The sequence below is a fragment of the Rhineura floridana genome, chromosome 4, assembly GCF_030035675.1.
Source record: "Rhineura floridana isolate rRhiFlo1 chromosome 4, rRhiFlo1.hap2, whole genome shotgun sequence".
In the NCBI taxonomy this organism is placed as follows: domain Eukaryota; kingdom Metazoa; phylum Chordata; class Lepidosauria; order Squamata; family Rhineuridae; genus Rhineura; species Rhineura floridana.
In genome coordinates, this window is record NC_084483.1 from 195,717,182 (window position 1) to 195,740,740 (window position 23,559).

Here is a 23,559-nt window from a genome sequence, read left to right on the forward strand (position 1 = left end):
AAGTGATAAGAAACTTCACTCACCCATCCCAAAATTCAGAATCATGTCATTTTAAGCTGTTTTGCAACTGTTTATACTTGTTTTATGGTTATTGGATTTTAAAGGGATTTATTTCTTGTTGTGAGCTTCCTTGGTTTCGAATCACTAACCCTACCTCACAGGGTTGTTGGGAAGACTCCATATACACACACGCACTGGAGATGTAAAAATACCTACACCCCATATATCAGTTTATTGTAAAAACAGGTTGGTCATTGCAGAACTTTAAAAAAAAAATACAATCAGTATTATTTTCCTACATAATAAAAGCAGTGGTACCTAAGTAAGCCTTGCCTAATTGCTTTAAAAAATAGGATTGGAGGGGGAGAGACAGATTTACAACACAGACAATTCAGTACTATGTTAACTCAAAAGTCCCATTAATTTACAGCACAATCCTAAACATGTCTACTCAAAAGTAAGTCCTGTCGAATTCATTGGGGTTTACTCTGGATATGTGGGATTAGCATTGCAACTTTATTCCCAGAAAAGTGAGTACTGGATTAAAACTTCATATCCTGCCCTCTTCAACAGCCCAGGAAAATTTAAACGTGTTTGACTTCTGCAAACAAGAGAGAAAAAGACTATATACTTACTCAATTTATGAAACAACGGTTTTAAGGCCTTGCACTGTGGTCTTGGTACTGCCTGGAGGTCAACACTTATTCGCTACAAACCTGAAAGGGCGGGGTTAGAGCAGCCAGCTACAAGCTCGTTTAACACGTTGTGGGGAGGCGGCTGACGTTTTGGTATATATCTTGAGAACCAGACCACCTAGAAACTTATTTTTTTTAAAAAATGAAAGCTGAGAGTCTGGAGATTAAGGTGATTTACCCATAGACCTGAAGAGGATCCCAAAAATCTGAAGTCTCTGGGCAAAAACCAGATACCTGGCAACCCTATTCAACAAGCCTTTTAAGTAGAGACCTTATCCCTGTCTGCGGCTGTGCTGGAATTGCTTTTTAAGATGTTTTTAAAGCTTTTTTTTTTTAAAGAGGTTTTTAAATATGATGTTTTAATATGTTTTTGAAGATATTTTGTTTTTAACATGTTTTAGAATGCTTTTAGTGTGTTTTGTTTGCCACCCTGGGCTCCTTCTGGGAGGAAGAGTGGGATAGAAATTTAAGAAATAAATAAAAAATAATAAATAAACTCAGAACAACAATCCCATTCCCATCCAGATGTGTCTTTGTACATATAACTTTAGTCAGAGAAACAGAAACTGAAAGTCCAAAACTTCCAAGAAGCAAGAGTTTGTAGTTAGGCTGGGCAGAGCCATTTTGAAGAGATTAAAAACTGAAATAAATGCCGATGTTTGATTGGTAGGTAACTCAATGTGTGTGAGTGTGGTAGAGCCATTAATTCATTTTTATGAGACTGTAAGTGTAAGTTTAGCATGTTTGTAATAATAATGAATTGAATGAGAAAGAAATTTACTATTTCGTTAATGATTTTTTAAAAAATGAACTGATTTAAATTTTAAAAATCATTTTTTTAAAATAAGCACTCATTCTTATCCACCCTGTTCAGCCAGTCATTTATCTGTGGTCTTGTGTGTTTCTTCTCCTTTATTTGATACCTCCTGTTCAGGAGTTAAATTTGATCAGAATGTGTTAAACTGAGGATACTAGCCATATGAATTCAAGCAAAGCTCTATGTCTGATGTTCAGATTGCACGCCACAGCCATAAAGATCCTATGTATTTAACCTTGATTTTCAATTAATCATCATCATCATCATCATCATAAATGCCTCGTCCAAATGGTTATTTGCAGTCAGAGGAAGTCCCGTTGAATCAATCCGCTTTGCACAGCTCTAAGCAAAGGTTCATGAAATCACTGCTTGTTGCTCTAGCAACCTTCTTATCAGGTGGCTTAACCACACTTATATAATCCTCCATTGTGTTTTTGTGTTTATCAGACAAATAATAACAGAAAGCAGGCTGAAGGAACCTCTGAAGGGGAAATGTCAATCCAAAAGTATAAAATAAGCAAGAATATCTTTTTCCCCATTTTGTTTTAAAAAAGGTTTTTCTAAAAACAACGGGGTTCATCCGAGCACATCATGCAAAGAGATTTCTAGGTCAGATGGGCTGGAGGATCCTAAATATTATTTAAAATGATACAATATGGCTTCAGTCATTCTTCTGGCTACCTCTCTGCAACATTAAAGGGTTTGCTTCTAAATGCAGGTCAAAAAATCTTGGAGGTAACATGAGCTTTTATCCTGTTACCCGAAAAGCAAAGCAGATAGCAAAACAAAACAAAAAAGCCAAGGTTAAAATGTTTTTGCAGGACATGAACATTTTTTACAATGCTTAAGACAGCCTTGCCCAACCCAGGAGTTTCCAGATGTTGTGAACTACAACTCCCATCAAGTCCAAAACATCTGGAGTCCCTCTGGGTTGGACAAAACTGCCTTAAGGCATCATTCCAGACTTGGAATACTTATCCCACCAAAATGTCATCTTACCTGAGTGTGGTTTAATTGGTTTCATAACCTGTGATCCTCATAGGGGAATTAAACATGCCTTGCGATGGTTGTTGTGGCAATGGAAACCAACTTCAATTGTCAGTAGGTGGCATCAGTTAGCTGGAAGAAAGACAAAAGACAGAGAGAGTTTTGTGTGTTTTGGGATTGCTAGCTTGCAGATACCAGCACTGAGGATAAATGTATGCAAGTTCCAAACCAGTGAGCTAATGAGAGGGACTTGTTGGGGAAAAGTGGAATGTTAGAATAAAAGACAGAAGATTCCATCAATACCATTTCCTCTGTCTGCTTGTTTAAAATGCCTCTTTACAATACAATACAATAATAAAATCACAACAAAACAGATCACAGCAGAGCAGCGTGAAATAAACTACTAACATAAAACCATATCTGCAGATTAAGAGCATAATTTTATGCATTTGTACTCAAACACAAGTAAGTGAAGATAGGATTGCAGCCTCAAACACCTAAAAGGGTTAGGAAAATCAAAAGGGGTTTTACCTGTTGATGAAGAGAGAACGGTGCCTGGTGCCCTGTCCATACCTACTGAAGTCAGACACGAATGCAGAGGTGTGCTTTTTTTAAAAGCAGATTTAATAGGAAGGTTCAGTTCAGAGCGCTTCATGAATCAGCTTACAAGCGACATAAAATTCAGCATCATTACTATGAGTAACTAGACACAGCTATACTGCGCTACCTAAGACGTTGCAGCAACTAGTCATGCCCCCTCACCCTGCTTAAGTAAGGATGGGCGGGCACCCTACTTGTGTGAACTGAGTGTCACTGTTGAGAATGCACGCACACACAAGTGTTCCTCCTCAGAGGGGCTGTGGGGGTGCGTTGAGTGTGCTGGCTGCTCTGCCTCAGCGAGATCCTGCCCATCAGACGGAGGGAGGCTGTGCTGTGGCGGTGGCAAAGGGGGTGATCACTACGTGGAGAGGCAACTCCCAGACTTGGCTGAGCCCTCCTTGCTGGTAAGTGGAGCAATAGGGGCAGAGCTGTACTGTCCATGGTGTGAGAGCTTTCAGAGTCCAGCGCACCTGTAGGCCTGTGGCTGGAACTGTCATCCCATTCAAAGTCCTCCTCCTTGTTCTCACCGCTCCACCCCCTTTCTGTGCGGCTCACGGCACCAGGGAACATCCCTGGGGAGGGAATTTGGGAGACGTGGTGCCACAACAGAAAAGGCTCTGTTTCTGTTGCTTCATGTTTTACCTCAGAATGCTGAGGGACCTTGAGTAGCAGGGGAGCTCAGAAATCAGTGTCATCACCCAGGCAGACTCTTGTGCAAATCAAGTACTCTGATCCCAAGCCGTTTAAAATAGGTGCAGGGAACCTGGGGCCTTTCTGATATTAAAAGTCTACAACTCCCAACAAGGTCTACAGCATTGGCTGTGACATATGTGTACTTACCTAGGGAAGCAAGTCCCATTAAACATAGTGGGACTTTCTTCTGAGTAAACGTGTGGGCTTAAGAACATAAGAAGAGCCCCACTGGATGAGATCGAAGACCCTTACAGTCCAGGATCCCTGTTTTTACAGTGACCAGCCAGATGCCTTTGGGAAGCCTGAAAGCAGGACCTGAGTCCAACAGCATTCTCCCCACATATGATTCTCAGCAGCTGGTTTCAGAGGCATACTGTCTCCAACATGGAGGTAGGTATTTGGGCTTCAACTTGGTTTGGTTGAATCCCAGTTTCTGGAAGCTTGCGGGCTTCCCATAGGCAATTGGTTGCCCATTTTGAAAGTAGGATGCTGGACTATATGAGCCTTTGGCCTGATCTAGCAGGGCTCTTCATATGTTCTGATGAGACTAGGTCTGTGTGAGGTGAATAGGGGGCTCCTAGCAGCTCTCAGCACCCGTCGTCACAAGCTACACTTCCCAGGATTCTTTGGGGGAAACTGTTTAAAGTAGAATAAATGTATGGTGCAAATGTGGTCTAGGAATGTCTGGGTGGCATTGAAAAGATAACAATGTTGGTGCCAGGCAAACCTCCTTAGGGAGAGCATCCTATGCACCTTAAGCCAGGTATGGGGAACCTGTGGCCCTCGAGCTGTTCCTGAACTACAGCTCTCATTATTCTTGGCCACTGACAACAATTGCTGGGGCTGATGGGAATTGTAGTTCAGCAATGTCTGGAGGGCTAAAGGTTCCCCATACCTGCCATGGTTTATTCATGGGTTCATGGGTGGTGGTTGTTTTTACAAAAGGCAAACATCCAAAAATGTGATCCTTACGGTTGCAATCTGAAATGGTGCAACCCATTATCCCACTGTGTCATTCCCTCCTCATTGTACCATATGTGTAGATCTGGCCATAGTCCATGTTCCCAATATACTTTAACATGGATGATTGGCTTTAAAAAAGAAAAGTCAGGTAATATTTTTGGATTATAGCTGGCTGCATTTTGACGTGCATTGTATTTTGACTTGGCGAGGTCTAGAAGGAATCTGAAGGCTTTCCTTTCTGGTCTCTGTGTGAAGAGTTTATGCATATAGACAGCGAAAGAGTTCACAAACTACTGAGCCCTCCTCAAGTTATATAACCCTGTTTGTATGACTAGATGTGAATTTTGAAAAAGAACAAGCGAGACCTGCAACAAAATGTTGCAGTGCAGAGAACTGCTGTTCAGTGTTTTGGTAAGTCAGCCATGTTCTCCTTCCTGATGTTCCATTCTGTTCCTGGCCTTCCATTCTTCTCCCACAGTCACTCAGTATTCCATGTGCACTGAGCATGCTTGGTCCTTATTGGGCTTATTTAAGGGGCTCACTATTAGGGTTCCCCCCCTTATAGTTTCTGTAGCAGTGGTTCCCAAACTTCCCCCCCATGGACTACTTGAAAATTGCTGAGGGTTTTAGCAGACTACTTTTGGTTTTTGCTCCCTGTTGCAGTAATTCTAAAGCACTGGGCTAGGTGCGGTATGATCTTTAACTGTATTTTTATTGTTTCTTGTATTTTCTTGTATTAATAATTTGCATTCCATAGAAATAACTGTAATCCAAGAAACTACAATATAAGAAATAAAAAAGCGGTAAAATACAATTAAAAATTAATATGACTATTTAATGTGGACATGCCATGGACCACCTGAATGAAGCTTGAAGACCACTGGTGGTCCATGGACCACGGTTTGGGAACCCCTGTTCTATAGGTTCCCCCAAGTGCGGTGATGCCATCCTCTTGCGTGTGGGTGGTGCCATTTTGACTACATATGCAACAGCACTCACACCTGAACATTGGAAATAACATGAGGGCTTTAAGTACAGACCTTGGGGTACCCTGGTTATGCAATTCATCCCTTGGGAAAGCACAAATGGTCTCATCCCTGATGACTCTTAGACCAGCAGCGAAAACATTTTTATTCTACTTGGCTTTGAATTGGGTTTTAAAAAATTGATATTGAATGTTTTAACTCTGTTCTTCTTGGTGTTCAGTGTTTGCTTTAATGCTCATGCCTTTTAAACTAGTTTTGTATTTTCTCTTCTTGGGTAAAATGCCTTGGGGGCATTGGTTAGGGCCAAAAAGCAGTATTAAAATGTTTTAATAAAGAAAGAAGGAGAAAAAGAAAACACAGAAGAAAAAATACAGACCTATACTGTAAAAAAAAACCCAACAATGGTATTCAATCTTAGTCCTACTCAGGGCAGAATAATTCAAGTTAATGGGCATGACTAATTTAGCATTAATTTCAGTGGGTCTATATTTATGTGCACGTAATTGTGATTAACAAAACAGAGGTTTTTATTGTTCTACCAAAACGAAGCCTTCATCAGCTGCTAACATACAACTGCTGTTACCAAGGTGGCAGTTATAGAATGCTCAGAGGGGCTTCATTTGCAGGATCTAAGTAGTGCTGGTACTGTCCTCCAGGTTCAGGCCATGTGGTGCCAATGTGTCCAGAGAGTATATCCAAACGTTCTCCCTCTCAATCAGTGCTGCTGGATCTGTTGGCATCTCTATAGCTGTTACAGAAAAGTCCAACAGACTGTGGCCCTCAGTGTTGAAATGTTTTGCAACTGGTTGCTCTACTTTTTTTGTCAAGATTGCCGATTTGTGGTTTCTGAAGCGTGTGTGTAGGTCAGTTGTGTTTTTTCCTACCTATTGGATATGACATCTTTGTCTTTTGCATTCAATGACATAAATTATATTGCAGGACCTGCAGGTGATGTTCTGTTTGATGTAATATGTTCTGCCCACCCTGGTGCTTTTGAAAGTAGCTGTCTTCCTGAGGTACGCACAGGTGATACAGCTTTTGGAGTGACAAGGATGAGACCCAGGATTGCTGACAGGTGACTTCAGCACAGATCTCACTAACAGTCTGTGTAAATTAGGAGGCTGGCGAAATGCTACAATAGGAGGGTGTTGCTGGCTCTAGCAAGATGTTCAGAGTTTGCTAGCAATGGGTAGCTCTCCCTGATTGCTTGGTGAGAGAGGAGAAAGGTCTGTTATCAATAAACAGGACCACACTCATAGACCTCTACAATAGAGATTCTCTGCTACAGGTTCTGCCACCTAAAACTTGGACACCGAACATTAATCTAGTCCTAGAAACCTTTCTCTTATCCATAAACAGAGTAATTAACAACCACACACCAACTCCTACTTATGACAGTCTTTCAAAAGAAGAAAGAATAGCCCAAAGGAACCTTCAGATGAGAAGGGATATTGTCATCAAGCCTGCAAATAAGGGTGATGCTGTCATTGTATTTAACACTACAGAATACATAGCAGAAGGTCAAAGACAACTAAAGGATAAAACAACATATAGGCTTTGAGACAAAGACATCACCACAGAGTTCAATAGATAAATCATTACAGAGAGTATACCCAAAAGTGTATATATATATCACCTGCAGGTCCTGCAATATAATTTATGTCATCAAATGCAAAAGACCAGGATGCCATATCCAATACATAGGAAAAACCACAACTGACCTACACACACGCTTCAGAAACCACAAATCGGCAATCTTGACAAAAAAAGTGGAGCAACCAGTTGCAAAACATTTCAGTATTGAGGGTCACAGCCTGTTGGACTTTTCTGTAACAGCGATAGAGATGCCAACAGATCCAGCAGCACTGACTAAAAGGGAGAACTTTTGGATATACTCTCTGGACACATTGGCACCACATGGCCTGAACCTGGAGGACAGTACCAGCACTACTTAGCTTCTGCAAAGGAGGCCCCTCTGAGCATTCCATCCTCAAAGCTCTATAACTGCCACCTTGGTAACAGCATTTGTATGTTGGCAGCTGATGAAGGCGGAAGCTGAAACGTTTTGCTAATACAATAAAAACCTCTGTTTGGTTAATCACAATTACGTTTATATATATATATAAAAACAGAATGGAGGCTCGGTGGATGTTGCAATCGATAATATGTGGAGGATATATATATGAATGACTGTGCCATAAGGGTGCTGCTGTTTTTGTCAGTAAACATACAATTTGTGTTGCCAGGTAATTTCAGGTGTTGTCTTTGTCCAAGCACTAATTATCTCAGCAATATATGAAAGATGGTGTCCATTCCCACCGACCTTCTTGGATGTTAAGACCTGCAAAGGGAGCTCTCTTGGTAGTTCAGCCACCCTCTGAAGCGAGGGGAATTGTGACCTGTGAGAGATGTTTCTCTGTGGCAGCCCCAAAATTGTGGAACGTCCTCCCCACAGGGGTGTGGCTAGCAGTAAGGGCCAGTAGGATGGAGTGGGGTGGCATTGCTTACATGGTTTCCCAATGTAGAGGTTGTTGCCGGTAACTGAGAGGGAGGGGGGGAGGGCTGAGGTGGCAGGGAGGCCGGCGTGGCTTGGGTTCAGTGGTGGAGCCAATCTGCCATTCCTGCCACCGCACCCGCACTATGTCAACCTCCCTGCTGCCTCAGTCCTCCCTCTCTCCCTGTTGGTTACCAGCAGCAACTTCCACATTGGGATGCCACATAAGCAATGCTGCCTACCAACCGCTACTGGCATTTAGCATCTTCATTGTACATCTTTTGCCATATGCCAAAAATGCCCCTTTTTATCCTGGGCTTTGACAGTTAAGGTAATTTGTTTAGTGGGACCTCCCTCCCTTGTTGAATTTGTACTGCTCTGTTCTGTTTGGAATGGTCTTCCTTGTATAATGACTTTGTCTGTTATTATAATTGTATCTTACACTGTTGCATAGGAACATAGGAAGCTGCCTTATAATGAGTCAGACCATTGGTCCATCTAGCTCAATATTGTCTATGCTGACTGGCAGCAGCTCACCAGGGTTTCAGGCAGGACTCCCTCCCAGCCCTACCTGGAGATGCCAGGGATTGAACCTGGAACCTTCTGCACACAAGGCAGATGTTCTTCCACTGAGACATGACCTTTCCCCATCCTTGCAACCCATCCTGGGGCCTTATGGTGAAGGGTGAATATGACACTCAAACAAACAAACAAACTTTATCTTCTCTTTTTGACTTTCTTTCTATCTTTCCTTCCAGGAGAGCTTTCTAAGGAGTAGCTGATGCAGAGGCTAGCTTAAGAAGATTCAGGATGACAACAACGGTAGCGACAGACTATGACAATATTGAAATCCAACAGCAATACAGTGATGTGAACAACCGTTGGGATGTCGATGACTGGGACAATGAGAACAGTTCCGCACGACTGTTTGAGAGGTCTCGCATTAAAGCCTTAGCAGGTAGGACTTTCACAGTTTCTACTATTGCTGTGGTTATTCAGTTTGTGCTGTATATAGGCCTAGCACAAAGTTGGTACTAAATAAGACTTAGTGTTGTATACTCTAAAACCAGGGGCAATTTTTAGGAAGCTGTGCTGATATTCCTTTATTGGGAGCGTTCAGCATCATAATAATGCCACTTGCTGCCACTTAGTGAAATAAACATACAACGGGTTGGTTCAGTTGTAGCGCCAAACCATGGTTTGTGATTGGCCACCAAATCAGGACCTGAAACCTTGGTGTGTGCACACTGTGGTTTGGTGTTAACATCCAAACCAACAAACTGTGTTAACGCAACTCTGATATTCTTCAGTCTTCCCTTTTTTTGTACTTTTGAGGCAAGTTTTATAAATTTGATAGTTCCTTCAGAAATAATCCTATTTCAAGAATGGCACAGTATTGCACCGGTCATGCAGTGTTTGTATCTGTTTATAAAAGACAGGGAAAGGTACTCTGAAATATAATGAATACCCTCCTCACTAGTTCCGTTTCGGAAGATCGATGATGTCTTTGGACAAATTAATTACTGGCTGTGATTGCTGTGAAGTTAGCTTTCCTCTGGAAAACTGTTTAGGAAGGTCTGTAGCAGCTGATCGACTGTCATCATCCAGTGTAAGATTCAGTAGAAAACCTTGTTCTCACCTTCCATATTGCTTTCGCTAAACTGTGTGAAGGGAGAGCAGGATTATGCCTGCCAGTCCTATCTCCTCTCTGACCTTCCAGATTTTCAGCAAGAGAACAGAAAAGGGCTTATTTGTTTGGGTTCCTGATAGTGGGGAACAGTTTGTGTACAGTATGTGTGCAGAGCTTTAAGTATATGGAGTCCCTTTCACACCTTCTGCTGTGATCCTGCTGCCCCTTCTCACATTCAATACGCACACTATGAAAGGCTGAAATTGTGCCATTAAAGAGTTTGCCTTTTAAATGTTGCCTTATCTGGCAGGTGCTGTGGTGAAATGGGTTTCCCTTCAGGATATACCTTGCAGAATATGAGGAAATCTTTCCTTAATATTATGTTTGTTTATGAAGATATCCATTTGCTGCTCATTTATCATTAAGTTGTGTCCTTGCTGTTTGTTATTACTTTTCACATGATAAAAGCTACTACAAAAGTGTTTTACCATGTCAAGGAAGTGGATGTGTCACAATAATAGCTGGTATTTGCCACACCAGAAGCCACAATATTTTTCAGTGGTTTGCTCTGATGTGATAAATTGCATTAGGTTAAAACTGGTATGATTAAGGCTGGAATCCTCTGTTCATTTACCTGGGGTAAGTCGCATTGAACAGGACTTACTTCTGAGTAAATGTGTAAAGGATTGTGTTGTAAACAGCCAAAAAAAGTAACGGTGGATGAAGTTGTGGAGATTTCTGTTCATCCAAGCCTTTTAAACAGCTTATGTAGTCTGCCTGGGCCTCTCACTTTTTAAAATGTGTGTTTCAACTTCGGGGGTGTGGTGAGTTTCATTGTTCAGGCTTTTTGTTTTGTGTGTGTGTGTGTTTGCATTTATATAGCTTTTGATGTTAAGGTTTTTAATTTACTTTACTTATTTATTTACTATTTGATTTATATCCCGCCCTTCCTCCCAGCAGGAGCCCAGGGTGGCAAACAAAAGCACTAAAAACACTTTAAAACATCATAAAAACAGACTTTAAAATACATTAAAACAAAACATCTTTAAAAACATTTTTTTAAAAAAGCTTTCAAAACATTTTTTTAAAAAAAGGTTAAAAACATGTTTTTTTAAAAAAGGTTTAAAAACATATTAAAAAGCAATTCTACCACAGACGCAGGCTAGGATAAGGTCCCAACTTAAAAGGCTTGTTGAAAGAGGAAGGTCTTCAATAGGCGCCAAAAAAGATAACAGAGATGGCACCTGTCTAATATTTAAGGGGATGGAATTCCACGGGATAGGTGCCACTACACTAAAGGTCTGTTTCCTTTGTTGTGCAGAAAGGAACCTCCTGATAGGATGGTATCTGCAGGAGGTCCTCACCTGCAGACTGCAGTGATCAACTGGGTATATAAGGGATAAGACGGTCTTTCAGGTATCCTGGTCCCAAGCTGTATAGAGCTTTGTACACCAAAACTAGAACCTTGAACTTGGGCCGGTAGCAAATGGGCAGCCAGTGCAATTCTTTCAGCAGTGGGGTGACATGTTGGCGATACCCTGCCCCAGTGAGCAGTTTTGCTGCCGCATTTTGCACCAGCTGCAGCTTCCGGACCCACCTCAAGGGCAGCCCCACATTACAGTAATCCAGGCTGGAGGTTACCAGTGCATGGACAACAGTGGTCAGGTTATCCTGGTCCAGAAACGGCTGCAGCTCTCTTACTAGCCAAAGCTTGTAAAACACTCCCAGCCACTGAGGTCCCCTGGTCCTCTAGTGATAAAGATGAATCCAGGAGGGCCCCCAGACTACGGACCTGCTCTTTCAGAGGGAGTATGACCCCATCCAAAGCAGGCAACGGACCAATTATGTGAACTGGGGAACAACCAACCAACAGCACCTCCATCTTGCTAGGATTCAGACTCAGTTTAGTGGCCCTCATCCAGCCCACCACCGAGTCCAGGCAGTGGTCCAGGGCTTGCACGGCATCTCCTGATTCAGATGTTACAGAGAAATAGAGATGGGTAACGTCAGGCTGACACCTCACCCCAAAGGTCCTGATGACTGTTCCCAAGGGCTTCATATAGATGTTAAACAGCATGGAGGACAAGATGGTACCCTGCAGCACCCCACAGCACAACTGCCAGGGGGCCGAAAGACAATCACTCAATGCTATTCTCTGAAAACAACCTTGAAGATAGGATCAGAACCACAATAAAACAGTGCCTCCAATACCCTTCTCACCAAGTCAGCCCAGATGGATACCATGACCAATGGTATCAAAAGCTGCTGAGAGATCAAGTAAGAGTAACAGGGTCACACTCCCACGTCCTTTTCCCAATAAAGGTCATCCATCAGAGCAACCAATGCCGATTCAGTCCTATAACCCATAACCAGGCCTGAACTCAGACTGGAATGGGTCAAGATAATCTGTTTCATCCAAGAGGACTTGCAGTTGCTGCGCCACAACGCTCTCAATCACCTTCCCTAAGAAGGGAGTATTTGCGACCAGTCAGTAATTGTCGCAAACTAATGGGTCCAGAGGGTTTTTTTTCAGGAGTGGTCAGATCACCACCTCTTTCATGGCGGCTGGAATCACTCCCTCCCAAAATGATGTGTTGACCACACCCTGAACCCACTCAGTCAAACCCTGTGGGCAAGCTTTAATAAGGCAAGAAGGGCAAGGGTCGATAGGACAAGTTGCTGGCTGCATCTTCATAAGCACCTTGTCTACGTCATCAGGCCTCATCCACAGAAACCATTCCCAAGAAGTTGCAGCAGATGTTGCACTGGACAACTCATTGGGAACTATAGTAGATGTGGATAGGGCATCAAGACTACTACAGAGGTGAGCAACGTTACCCTCAAAGTGCCTCGCAAACAATTCACAGTGGGCCTCCGAAGGGTCTAAATCTCCATTTTCAGGAGCTGATGTCAACAGACCCCTGACAATACTGAAAAACAAGTAAATTGTTTTTTACTTGTTTTAAGTAAGCCACCCAGAGAAGTTTATGTTATGGGATGACATGCAAGTGCTGTAAATAAACAGAAGGCCCTCCTTTCAACTTGCCTGTAGTAACTTTGTCTCTCCTTGTATTTGCAGTTCTTCATAGACCTCCCATTATACCCCGGGAGCAAAGGGCCTTATCCAGCTAACAGTTCTGCTAGCGCCAGGAGTTTTAGCTGTACAATGGAGCTTTCCTTCTCACTCCTTTCCCCGCGCCCCCCCAGCACACCCCTTAAATCAGTTCTTGGGCTTCCCCCAACCCTCCAGAGCAGATTGATCAGATATACAGAGGGTGGTGGGGAGAGGACAGGGTGGGGAAGTTCCATTGTGCAGCTGAAATGCTTTGCGCTAGCAGAAGTGTTTTGTTGGACACCATCCGATACAAGCAGAGTAATGCCATGGCATGGTGACAAAGATTGTTTAAACAATAGTGGGAAACTGGATCCAGCTGATGGGCCAGATCTTTTTCTCCCCAACTCTCCCAGATGAAATTTGACAGGTGGGCAGGGCCATCCATCTGTCAATCACTTGGCATGTCCTATGCCAGTCTCGACAATCAGCTGATTGTTGGCACTCACTGTGGCATAGGGCTTTGCTGGTGCCGATCAGCTGCTCAGTAGTGCCTGCAAACCCTCTTTGGTCCAGCTGTAGCTTTACCTGTTCCGCACCTGACCACAGGTAGGACAGGTGGGTGTGGCTTGACTAAAATGCCCTCCTAGGCCTAATTAGGCCCACAGGCTGGAGGTCCCCCACCACTGTACTAGAAGAAAGCTTTACCTTTTCCTTCTGGACATTTTATATTTGTCATGGTCAAGTGTGATGTGGTGATAAACAAATGAGAGGCATTAGAGGTACCAGTGGAGACCCTGAAATACCATAAAACCAAGAGAACCACTGAAGGACACTTAAAATCATGTGGGAAATGTATCAGTCTAGGGCAGCCTTTCCCAACTAGTGGGCCACCAGATGTTGTTGGACCACAACTCCCATCAGCCTCAGCTGATGGTCAGGAAAGATGGGAATTGTGGTCCAACAACATCTGGTGGCCCACTAGTTGGGAAAGGCTGGTCTAGGGACTTAGCTTGAAGGTGTTTATTCTGGTCAAGCAGCAGCTTTTTATATTATATTATATTTTATATTATTGTGGTCTGCCCTGGGACCTTCTGGTGAAGGGCAGGTAATAAATGTAATGATGATAAATGTAATGATGATCATGATAAATGATGATGCAGTCAAATAGTATCAGTTGGATCCAGACTATGTTAGTTGCGTTTTCTGTTGTGGCTTCCCATCTGTAGAATAACGCCCCCCAGTGAGGTCCACCTGGTGCCTTCATTGACATTCCCCCCCCGGCATTTGATAGACTGAGTTGATGTTGTTTGTATTAGTGTGCTGCCAAAGCTTTCTGTGGCTGTGTGGGGATGGTGCTTGTTTTATTTTTTGTTTTTATGGTAAATATAGATTTATTTTTGTTTTTTACAATGTCGTAAGTCACTTGGAGATGTTCAGGTAACAAGCTACTAATAAATGATGATGTTAGCCATCATGACTAATTTTTCACATTGATTCCCATGGGACTCCAATGGGACTGACTTAGGTTGGATCCAACCCAGTGTCAGCAAGCAGGCTAAGAATCAGGTATTCCCCTTGTGGGGGGTTGAGCATTAGCAACCAATGGGACAACTGAGTTCTGTACCATGTAAATAGGTACAGCGTTACATAGGCTGGGTGAATAAAAGCTTGGATCAAAGTATGAACAGGCAATTCAATAATTCAGGAGTGGGCATGGAAGGATAACTTCAGAAGAGCCTGGCTGTTGGATGAGGCCAAAAGCTCATCTAGTCCAATATCCAGTTCTCCCAGTGGCCACTCATATGTCTGTTGGGAAGTCCTGCAAGCAGGAAAAGAGCTGGGCCTTGGAGATCATGTCAGCCAAAATGCAGTAGGAAAACTCTGGTTTGCCGCAGGTTGTTCAGGTTGGTATGCCCTAAAAGGACTTAAACAGGACTCTGTTAATCAGGACCTAAGAGTTGCTATAAGCTGCGGAGAAAACAAGGTTGCCCAGCTGCTTGAGGCCTCTGTCTCTGAAGGATTCAAACCTCTAGTCCTGTAGGGGTCAGTACTTACTAGCATTCTATGCCGACAGCCACACTTAATGTAAACATTTGTGATCGCAGAGCTGCAAAGCCCACAGACCCATGGGCACTTGTGCCCACTTAAAATTAAAATTTATAGCAGAATCAGCGGCCTGACATTTCTGTGCAAGCACCCTTCTCAACTCCCGACTCCTGACCAAAACTCCTGTTTTGACTAGCTTTCTACAGTTGTATGCCTAGAAAACTACTGCATAAATCAGCTTCATGTTGTCAGGGTTTATAATCCCCTGTCTGCAGAGTCCAGTCATTTTGTATCATTTGGAAGCAGCTACCCAGTCACAAAGCCAACAACATTAATTTCAGTGTTCTATGGGAGCTAGAGGGCAACATAATTCCCCCCTCCTTGCGTCATAATTCTTCATCTTGGTGGTGGTTACCCACTTCTCAAAAGGAAAGGGAAAAGAACCATACCCAGAGCCTTAGTGCTTGTTCTGCCGGAGTTAAAAAGGTTGCAATGCTCTCTTAAGTGACTGAATTCCTCAGAATTCTCATCTGGCAAATTGTGTTCCCATCTGGTACATGAGGTCTAAGTATGTTTATACATACATACATACATATTATAAGTATATTAAGGATATGCTAGAATTCTGCCCAATTCATATATGGTACTGAATTTTCCATTAATTCGCTTATTCTCTATTGTTGCAGATCGGATTTTTGTGTAGCAATTTTCTGCAACTATTTTTGAAATCAGATTTTTAAAAAAAGAAATCCACTTCTAAATTATCAATATTAAGAACAATAATTTTATTGCTATTTCCTTTCCTTTATTTACTTCCTTCCAAAAATCAATATTTCCTTTAAAAATAGCAAAGAACAAACTTGAATTAATACCATCCTGTTAAGTTGATGGAATGCTTTCAAGCTGGCACCAGCCAACAGAACCCATTCCAATACATATGTATGTGTACATCCCAAAATGCCTCAGTGACAGGAGACATGCTGCAAGCTGGAGCTTCCCTGACATCCTTGCAAGAAGAAGAGGAGGTTGTGGATAACATGGCACTGAGTCAGTAGCTGCAACCACACAAAAATCACACATGCGCACACATGTTCTTACCATCACCAGCAACATCAGTAGTTGGGAAAGGGAAATTGTTGTTGTCTAGGGAGGCAGTGTGGTATAATGGTTGGACTATGATTTGGGAGACCAGGGTTTGAATCCCCACTCAGCCATGAAGGTCACTGGGTGACTTTGGGCCAGGCACTGCCTCTCAGCCCAACCTACCTCACAGGGTTGTTGTGAAGATAAAATGGAGAAGGGAGAAGCATGTACACCACCTTGAGCTTCCGGGGAGGAAAAGGTGGTATATAAAAGTAAGAAATGATTATGATAATTAATCATCATCGTCGTCATCATTGTTGTGAGAGTGAGAGATGGGATGGTTAAGGAGCAGTCCTCTGCCACATGGCTTGCTCCTATGTGTGTTTTTTTACACTTGTTTTTAATGTTTGTTTTTGAAAGTATGAAAGAATCATCATCATCATCATACAGTTTGCACTGAGAACTGCATGCTTTGCAGCAGGGTCTTAATCTAGCAGCCCAACCAAGCCTTTATGAGGTGAGGGTGCAGAATGGGCTAGGAATTTGCAAAATCATCCTCTGTGACCAACAGGCAGCATGAATTAGTATGGACTGGCAAAGTCAAGTTTCAATCTATCAATCGATTTGTTGATCTATTTATCATTCTATTGATATGATATGATTTGTATCCAGCCCATCCAAGGAACTCAGGGGAGTCTACATGGGTCAAGTGCTCTTTCCATTCCCCTCCTCACAGCAACCACATGAGATAGACGAATGACTGGCTCAGGGCCACCCAGTTGGCTTCGCCACTAAGTAGAGATCTGAGCTCAGGTCTCCCAGATCTGACTGCAACACTCTACCAGCCACACCAGAGGTAGCTACCATGGTGTTTGGGACTACAACTCCTATCATCCTCTACCATTTGCCATGCTGGCTGGGACTGATGGGACTGATAGGAAAAGGCTATCAGTGGCTACTAGCCATGATGGCTATGCTCTGCCTCCATAATTGGAGGCAATATGCTTCCAAATACCAGTTGCTGGAAACTGCAGAAGCGGAGAGTGCCCTTGCACTCAGGTACTGCTTGTGGGCTTCCTAAAGGCATCTAGTTGGCCACTGTGAGAACAGGATGGTGGACTAAATGGGCCACTAGCCTGACCCACTAGGCTTATCTTCTGTTCTTATGTTCTGAGAATTAGAGTCCAAAACACGTGGCAAGCACTACATTGGCTACTCCTGAACTACACCGTGGCCTAGGCTGGTCATCACAATGGAGTCTCCTGTCTCCGGACCTGTCTCCAGATCCACTTCCTGACAGTAGGAATCCAGGGTTGGGGACAACACACCAGGTGCCTTGTTCACTCTTGGTCTAGCCCAGACACAAACGCTCCATGCAGTCACACATGGCAGCAATAGTTTTAGGGGCACAATTGGGAAAAAACATTGGTCATAGCTCAGTGGTAGAGCATCTGCTGAAGGTCCCAGATGCATCTCCAGGTAGGGCTGGGAGAAACTCCAGTCTGGAATCTTGGAGAGCTGCTGTCAGTCAGTGTAGACAATACTGAGCTAGATGCACCAATGGCCTGACTCAGTATAAGGCAGCTGCAAACTGCCTGGAGATGTTGCAGGAGATATGGGATGCACAGCTCTTGCTCTGCATACCCTTTGCACCCTCTCCTGTGCCACAGAGGATCCGGGGGTGCATTGCAGCATTAATAGATGCAGTCACATGCTTGCAGTCACTGAAAATGCCCAGGCAGGAAATACTTCTTCCATAGTGTCTTGCTAAAATATTTTTTGGGGTAAATTTCTTAACTTCCACATATGCATTTCACTGTGAGTTACCATTCAAGGGTGTTCATTGTTGCACACCTAATATGCAAACCTGCCAAAGTGTTTATTACATTAGAGCTGAACGCAGGCCAGCAAAGTTGTGAGATTCAATCTCCAAGTAATTGTTGTAGCCTTGACAAGGTTAGTTCTGTTTAGTTAAAAGAGCACAGCCAATTTATAGTGTCTCTGTTTATTTACAAATCTAAAGTTTAAGAAGACATTTCAGGGATGCAGAAACAAGCGCACAGGCAGCACTGGATTCACAGTAGTGCCAACGCAGTGTCTGAAAATCTAGATGTTGAACTGGCTTCTCTGCCCAGCTATACTCAGTGCAAATGCTCTAGCTTTAGACTGGACAAACTAGTATCACTTTTTAATACATTTCTACTGCATGTGATTCAAAGTGCAGATCGACAACGTGCAACCAAATTTTCCATTGGTGTCTGTTGTCCACCATTACTTACCTTTGCATTATAAAGTGATCCTGAATCTGGATGACCCCAATTGGCAGCTGACAGGTCTGAGAAGCGCATTTCGGACTAGTCACCTTTGATGCAGTAGTGATCTTGCCCGTCTGACCTAGATTTTGATAGATTTGATCATGGGAGGTTTTATTGGTGGTGGACGTGCAAGAGCTTATGGTCTTTTATCCAGCTGGAAACAGTAGTGATTTTCCACAGATGACAGTGAAGTTACCAGGAATCCCATCAGGAAGACTTCACTGACTTTGGGTGGTGCTTCACACCCTGGGTGAGCGATAAATAATACACATGAAACAATCACTTAAGGGACACCTAATACAATGTGGGTGATTCAATTATTTAGCCAGTCTAAAAGAGGCACTCATTTCAGTGCTTGGAGAAGCTTGCTGTAGATTTGATACAGTGCTAAATTTAGGTCTGTATCAAACTTCCTCCATGGGCAACACTTCTTTGGGTGTGGGGAGAGCTTGGACTGTTAGGGGGAGAAATCTAATTCAATTAGCATTTAAAGGCAAAACTACCTAATTTGCGCTTTCTGAAACAGTATGTGGACTGAAACACAAAATGGAAATGGACTGCCTTCAAGTCAGTTCTGACTTATGGTGACCCTATGGATAGGGTTTTCATGATAAGCGGTATTCAGAGGTGGTTTACCATTGCCTTCCTCTGAGGCTATGAGGCAGTGACTGGCCCAAGGTCACCCAGTGAGCTTCATGGCTGTGTGGGGGTTTCAACCCTGGTCTCCCAGGTCATAGTCTGCACTGGCTCTCTGGACTGAAACACAGCCATCCCTCAAAAATTCACACTTCTTCAAATTTTGCAGTGCAGTTTTTCAGACATATAATGTGTACTTCTTTGGGGAAGAAAGATCCAGGCTATGGTCTGAAGGCACATGAAGCCAGCTCCCTGCTGAAGCTAAGCAGGGTCAGGTCTGGTCAGTGCCTGGATGGAAGACCACCTGGGAACCAGATGTAAGCCATCTCGGGTTTCAATCATGGAAAGAAAGACGGGGTATATATGTAATAAATAAATAAATAATAGACACAATATAAAATTAATTTATATTAATTTTAATACAAAATACATATACTAGGGTAAAGTGTGAATATAAATGAGTATATGAGTGAAAACAACACAAAAATGCATTATATTAGGGAAAATTGCTTTGCAAAAATGTGTATATTAGGCAAAATTATATATTAAAAAATTATATATTAGGATAAATTCTCATTAAAAGGCTGACTGGAAAAATGAGAGAAACCAAAATTGCCAGATTGGTCCATCTCTCTGAACTGTACACTATACAGGCCCAGCACCAGCGGGTGACCAGGTTGGGTACTGACTGAGGGCCCTTGCAGCTGACAGGGCTGCTGGGGTTGCGAGGGTGGAGCTTCTGCTACATGATCTGTGGTAGTATCAGGTCATGGAGCACAATTGCAAGTCATATAATAATAATAATAATATAATAAACTTTAATTTGTTAGTCGCCTATCTGTCCAATTTTGGACACTCTAGGCGACTTACAGCAGCAGCAACTACAATATACAATACAATAAATACATTACACAATACAATAAATAACCATATTCAACAATTAAAACTAACATCAAGACATCAGTTAAAACATTACAACTAATCTAGCTCGAGTTCCTGTAGGCCTGCCTGAAGAGCCAGATCTTTAACGCTCGTCGAAAACTCATCAGGGAGGAGGCATGTCAAAGATCGTAGGGGAGGGAATTCTGGAGGGTGGGAGCCACTACTGAGAACGTCCTCTCTCTGGTCCGCACCAGCCGAGCTGTTTTGGCCGGTGGGACCGAGAGGAGATCCTGCGTGGCTGATCTTGTAAGGCGGCTCAATTGGTGATACTGGAGGCGGTCCTTTAGATAAACCGGGCCGAAACCGTATAGGGTTTTAAAGGTCAATACCAACACCTTGAATTGGGCCCGGTAAACCACTGGTAGTCATGACTTCCTGGGAACTGCACCTTAATAATATAGGGCCCACCCATGTAGCCGGTCATGCTCTTGACCTTGTGTTTGTCTCGGGAGGGGAGGGAAGTGTTCTGAAAACAGGGGCTGTTCTTTCCAACCCCGTGTCATGGTCAGATCACCACCTGGTGAATATAGACCTCTCAATGCCACACACCCTCCGCAGGGAAGGACCTATTAGGATGGTCCGCCCCAGATGGATCCAGAAGGATTCCTGAATGCGCTGGGAGATTTGGAGCCGGCTGAAGGACGCCCAGTCGAAACCTTGGTGATGGAGTGGAACAGGGAGATCACTAGGGCATTAGACCGGGTGGCTCCGAAACGTCCTCTCCCCCTGAATAGAGCTCAGATAGCACCTTGGTATACACCACGGTTGCGGGGTCTGAGACAGGAGGTGAGACGACTAGAGCGCCGATGGCGGAAATCGTGCTCTGAAGACGATCGGACACTGGTTAAAGCGGCAATAGCTGCCTACCAAGTGGCAACAAAGGCAACAAAGCGGGAATTCTTTGCTGCCTCTATTGCGTCCGCAGAGTGTTGTCCCAGGAGGTTGTTCCAAGTGGTCCGAAGCCTGGTCGGTCCAGTTGCTCAGGAACCCATGGAGCATTCAAAAGCCTCCTGTGACATGTTTGCCGATAAAATCGAACGCCTGAAGAACATGATTCCGCACGTTGTGGATACAGGAAGTGAGCCAGAGTCGGCCAGTTGCATTCTGGTCCGGTGGGATCGGTTTCAGCCTCTTCCTTCTGAGGAAGTGGATAAGGTGCTCTCTACTGTGAAGCCAACCACCTGTCTGTTAGATCCTTGCCCCTCATGGCTCATTATGAGCTGCAAAGAGAGACTGGGCGAAGGGATCAAGGCAATGGTAAATGCATCCTTGGATGAGGGTGCAATGCCACTAGCCCTCAAGGAGGCAATAATAAAACCCACCTTGAAAAAGTCCTCCTTGGATCCCCAAGAGTTGAATAACTTTCAGCCAGTCTCTAATTTACCATTTTCGGGCAAGGTGATCGAACGAGTGGTGGCCAAACAGTTACAGACACACTTGGATGAAGCAGATTATCTAGATCCGTTCCAATCGGGCTTCAGGACTGGACATGGAACGGAAACAGCCTTGGTCGCCCTGGTGGATGATATGAGAAGGGCATTGGATAGGGGAGAATGTACCGTCCTCGTCCTCCTGGATCTCTCAGCGGCTTTCGATACCGTCGACCACGGTATCCTTTTAGATCGCCTGGAGGGACTAGGAATAGGGGGCACTGTTTTACGGTGGCTCCGTTCCTATGTCTCAGGCAGACACCAACGGGTGGTATTGGGGGATGAGGTTTCGGACCCTTGGCCTCTCACTTGTGGAGTGCCACAGGGTTCTATCCTCTCCCCTATGCTATTCAACATCTATGTAAAGCCGCTGGGGGCCATCATCAGGAGATTTGGGCTGCAGTGCCACCAATATGCGGATGACACTCAGCTCTATCTCTCATTTAAGTCCTCACCAGAGTTGGCTGTGGACACCATCTCCAAGTGCCTGGAATCCGTAAGTGGATGGATGGGAAGGAATAGGCTGAAACTAAACCCCGACAAGACTGAGGTGTTGCTCGTGGGAGACAAGAGAAGAGTGGGAGATATAGACCTGATGTTCAAGGGGGTAAGATTACCCCTGAAAGACCAGGTCCGCAGCCTCAGGGTCATTCTTGACTCCCAACTGTCCATGGAGGCTCAGATTTCGGCAGTGAGCCGGGCAGCTTGGTATCAATTACATCTGATATGGAGGCTGCAACCCTACCTTCCTGCCCATCTGCTCCCACAGGTGATACATGCCCTGGTCTCCTCCCGCTTAGACTACTGTAATGCGCTCTACGTGGGGTTACCCTTGAAAACGGTCCGGAAATTACAACTGATACAGAATGCGGTGGCACGATTGATTAAGAACAGCCGTCGCCGTGATCATATCACTCCGGAGTTAGAAGATCTACACTGGTTACCAGTTGTTTACCGGGCCCAATTCAAGGTGTTGGTGTTGACCTTTAAAGCCCTATACGGTTTCGGCCCAGTTTATCTGAAGGAGCGCCTTCAGCATCACCAATTATGCCGCCTGATGAGATCAGCCACCCAAGATCTTCTCTCGGTCCCATCAATTAAAACAGCGAGGCTGGTGCGGACTAGAGAGAGGGCATTTTCGATTGTGGCCCCCACCCTCTGGAATTCCCTTCCTTTCGATCTTCGCCATGCCCCCTCCCTGATAGGTTTCCACCGGGCCTTGAAGATCTGGCTGTTCAGGCAGGCCTATGGGATTTCTGCGATGGGTTAGTTTTTAATGTTGTTTCAAATTGGAAGAGTGGGGTTTGGACGAATTGTGGTTTTTATTGATTTTTATATTGTATGGTTGTATCAATGTACGTCGCCTAGAGTGGCCGTTAACTCGGCCAGATAGGCGACTCACAAATAAAATTTTATTATTATTATTATTATGCCCCTCAACCCGACTCTGGCCTGGATCACAGCATGGGAACTCTGTCTCCCAGCAACTCCTTCCCTATGCAGCTGGCACCAGCTTAAATAGGCTCAGCTGTGCGACCTCCTGCACCACTGTGCTCGCCTTCAAACATCAGCATTGATGGAGCAACATGGGAGGTAGTGTGGCCGGGCCTATTTAAGCCTGTGCTGGCTGCATTGGTGTGTGCGTGCTGAGGGCCTGCTGCAGTCTGGTACTGGCCTGACACTATGCACATGAACACCTCATCAGGAAATTCTTCCTAATCTTAGTCTAAATCTTGTAATTTGAACCTCTTGGTTCAGGTCCTACCCTCTGGGGCAGCAGAAAATAAATTTGGTGCATCATCTCTGTGACAGCCCTTGAAATGCTTAGAAATGCCCCACCATATTGCCTCTTAAGCATCTCTTCGCCAGTGTCCTGAGCTGTATAGTGCATTGTCCTATGACTGATGGTTTAGATCTCACAAGGTAGTGCATGTTCCTTAGGTACTAAACAGCCATAGTTTCTTATGCCAGAAGGGGAAAGGGAGGGAAGGATGTTGGAGTGGTGAACAGTTAAACATATAACCATATAAACATGGCTATACATAGAAGGTCAACAGGAGTGGCTTGGCCAGTGGGGCAGAACCTCAACAATTGCCTCCCAGCAGCAGTGCAGGGAGCAGTGAGGCAGCAGTGAGGTCTGGACTGCACAAATGCACTGGCAGAAGCATCGGATGAACCAGCGAGAGC

General features: G+C 44.1%; 1 protein-coding gene across 1 annotated transcript in view; it reads left to right on the forward strand.

Annotated features, from left to right (window-relative positions):
- Positions 1–23,559, forward strand: part of SPTBN1 (spectrin beta, non-erythrocytic 1) — a 262,112-nt gene that overhangs the window by 57,347 nt on the left and 181,206 nt on the right. Inside the window, exon 2 of the mRNA XM_061625724.1 lies at positions 8,994–9,193. Within this exon, the coding sequence (XP_061481708.1) occupies positions 9,046–9,193 (148 nt within the window). The 5' untranslated portion in view covers positions 8,994–9,045. The remainder of the gene's footprint in view (positions 1–8,993; positions 9,194–23,559) is intronic.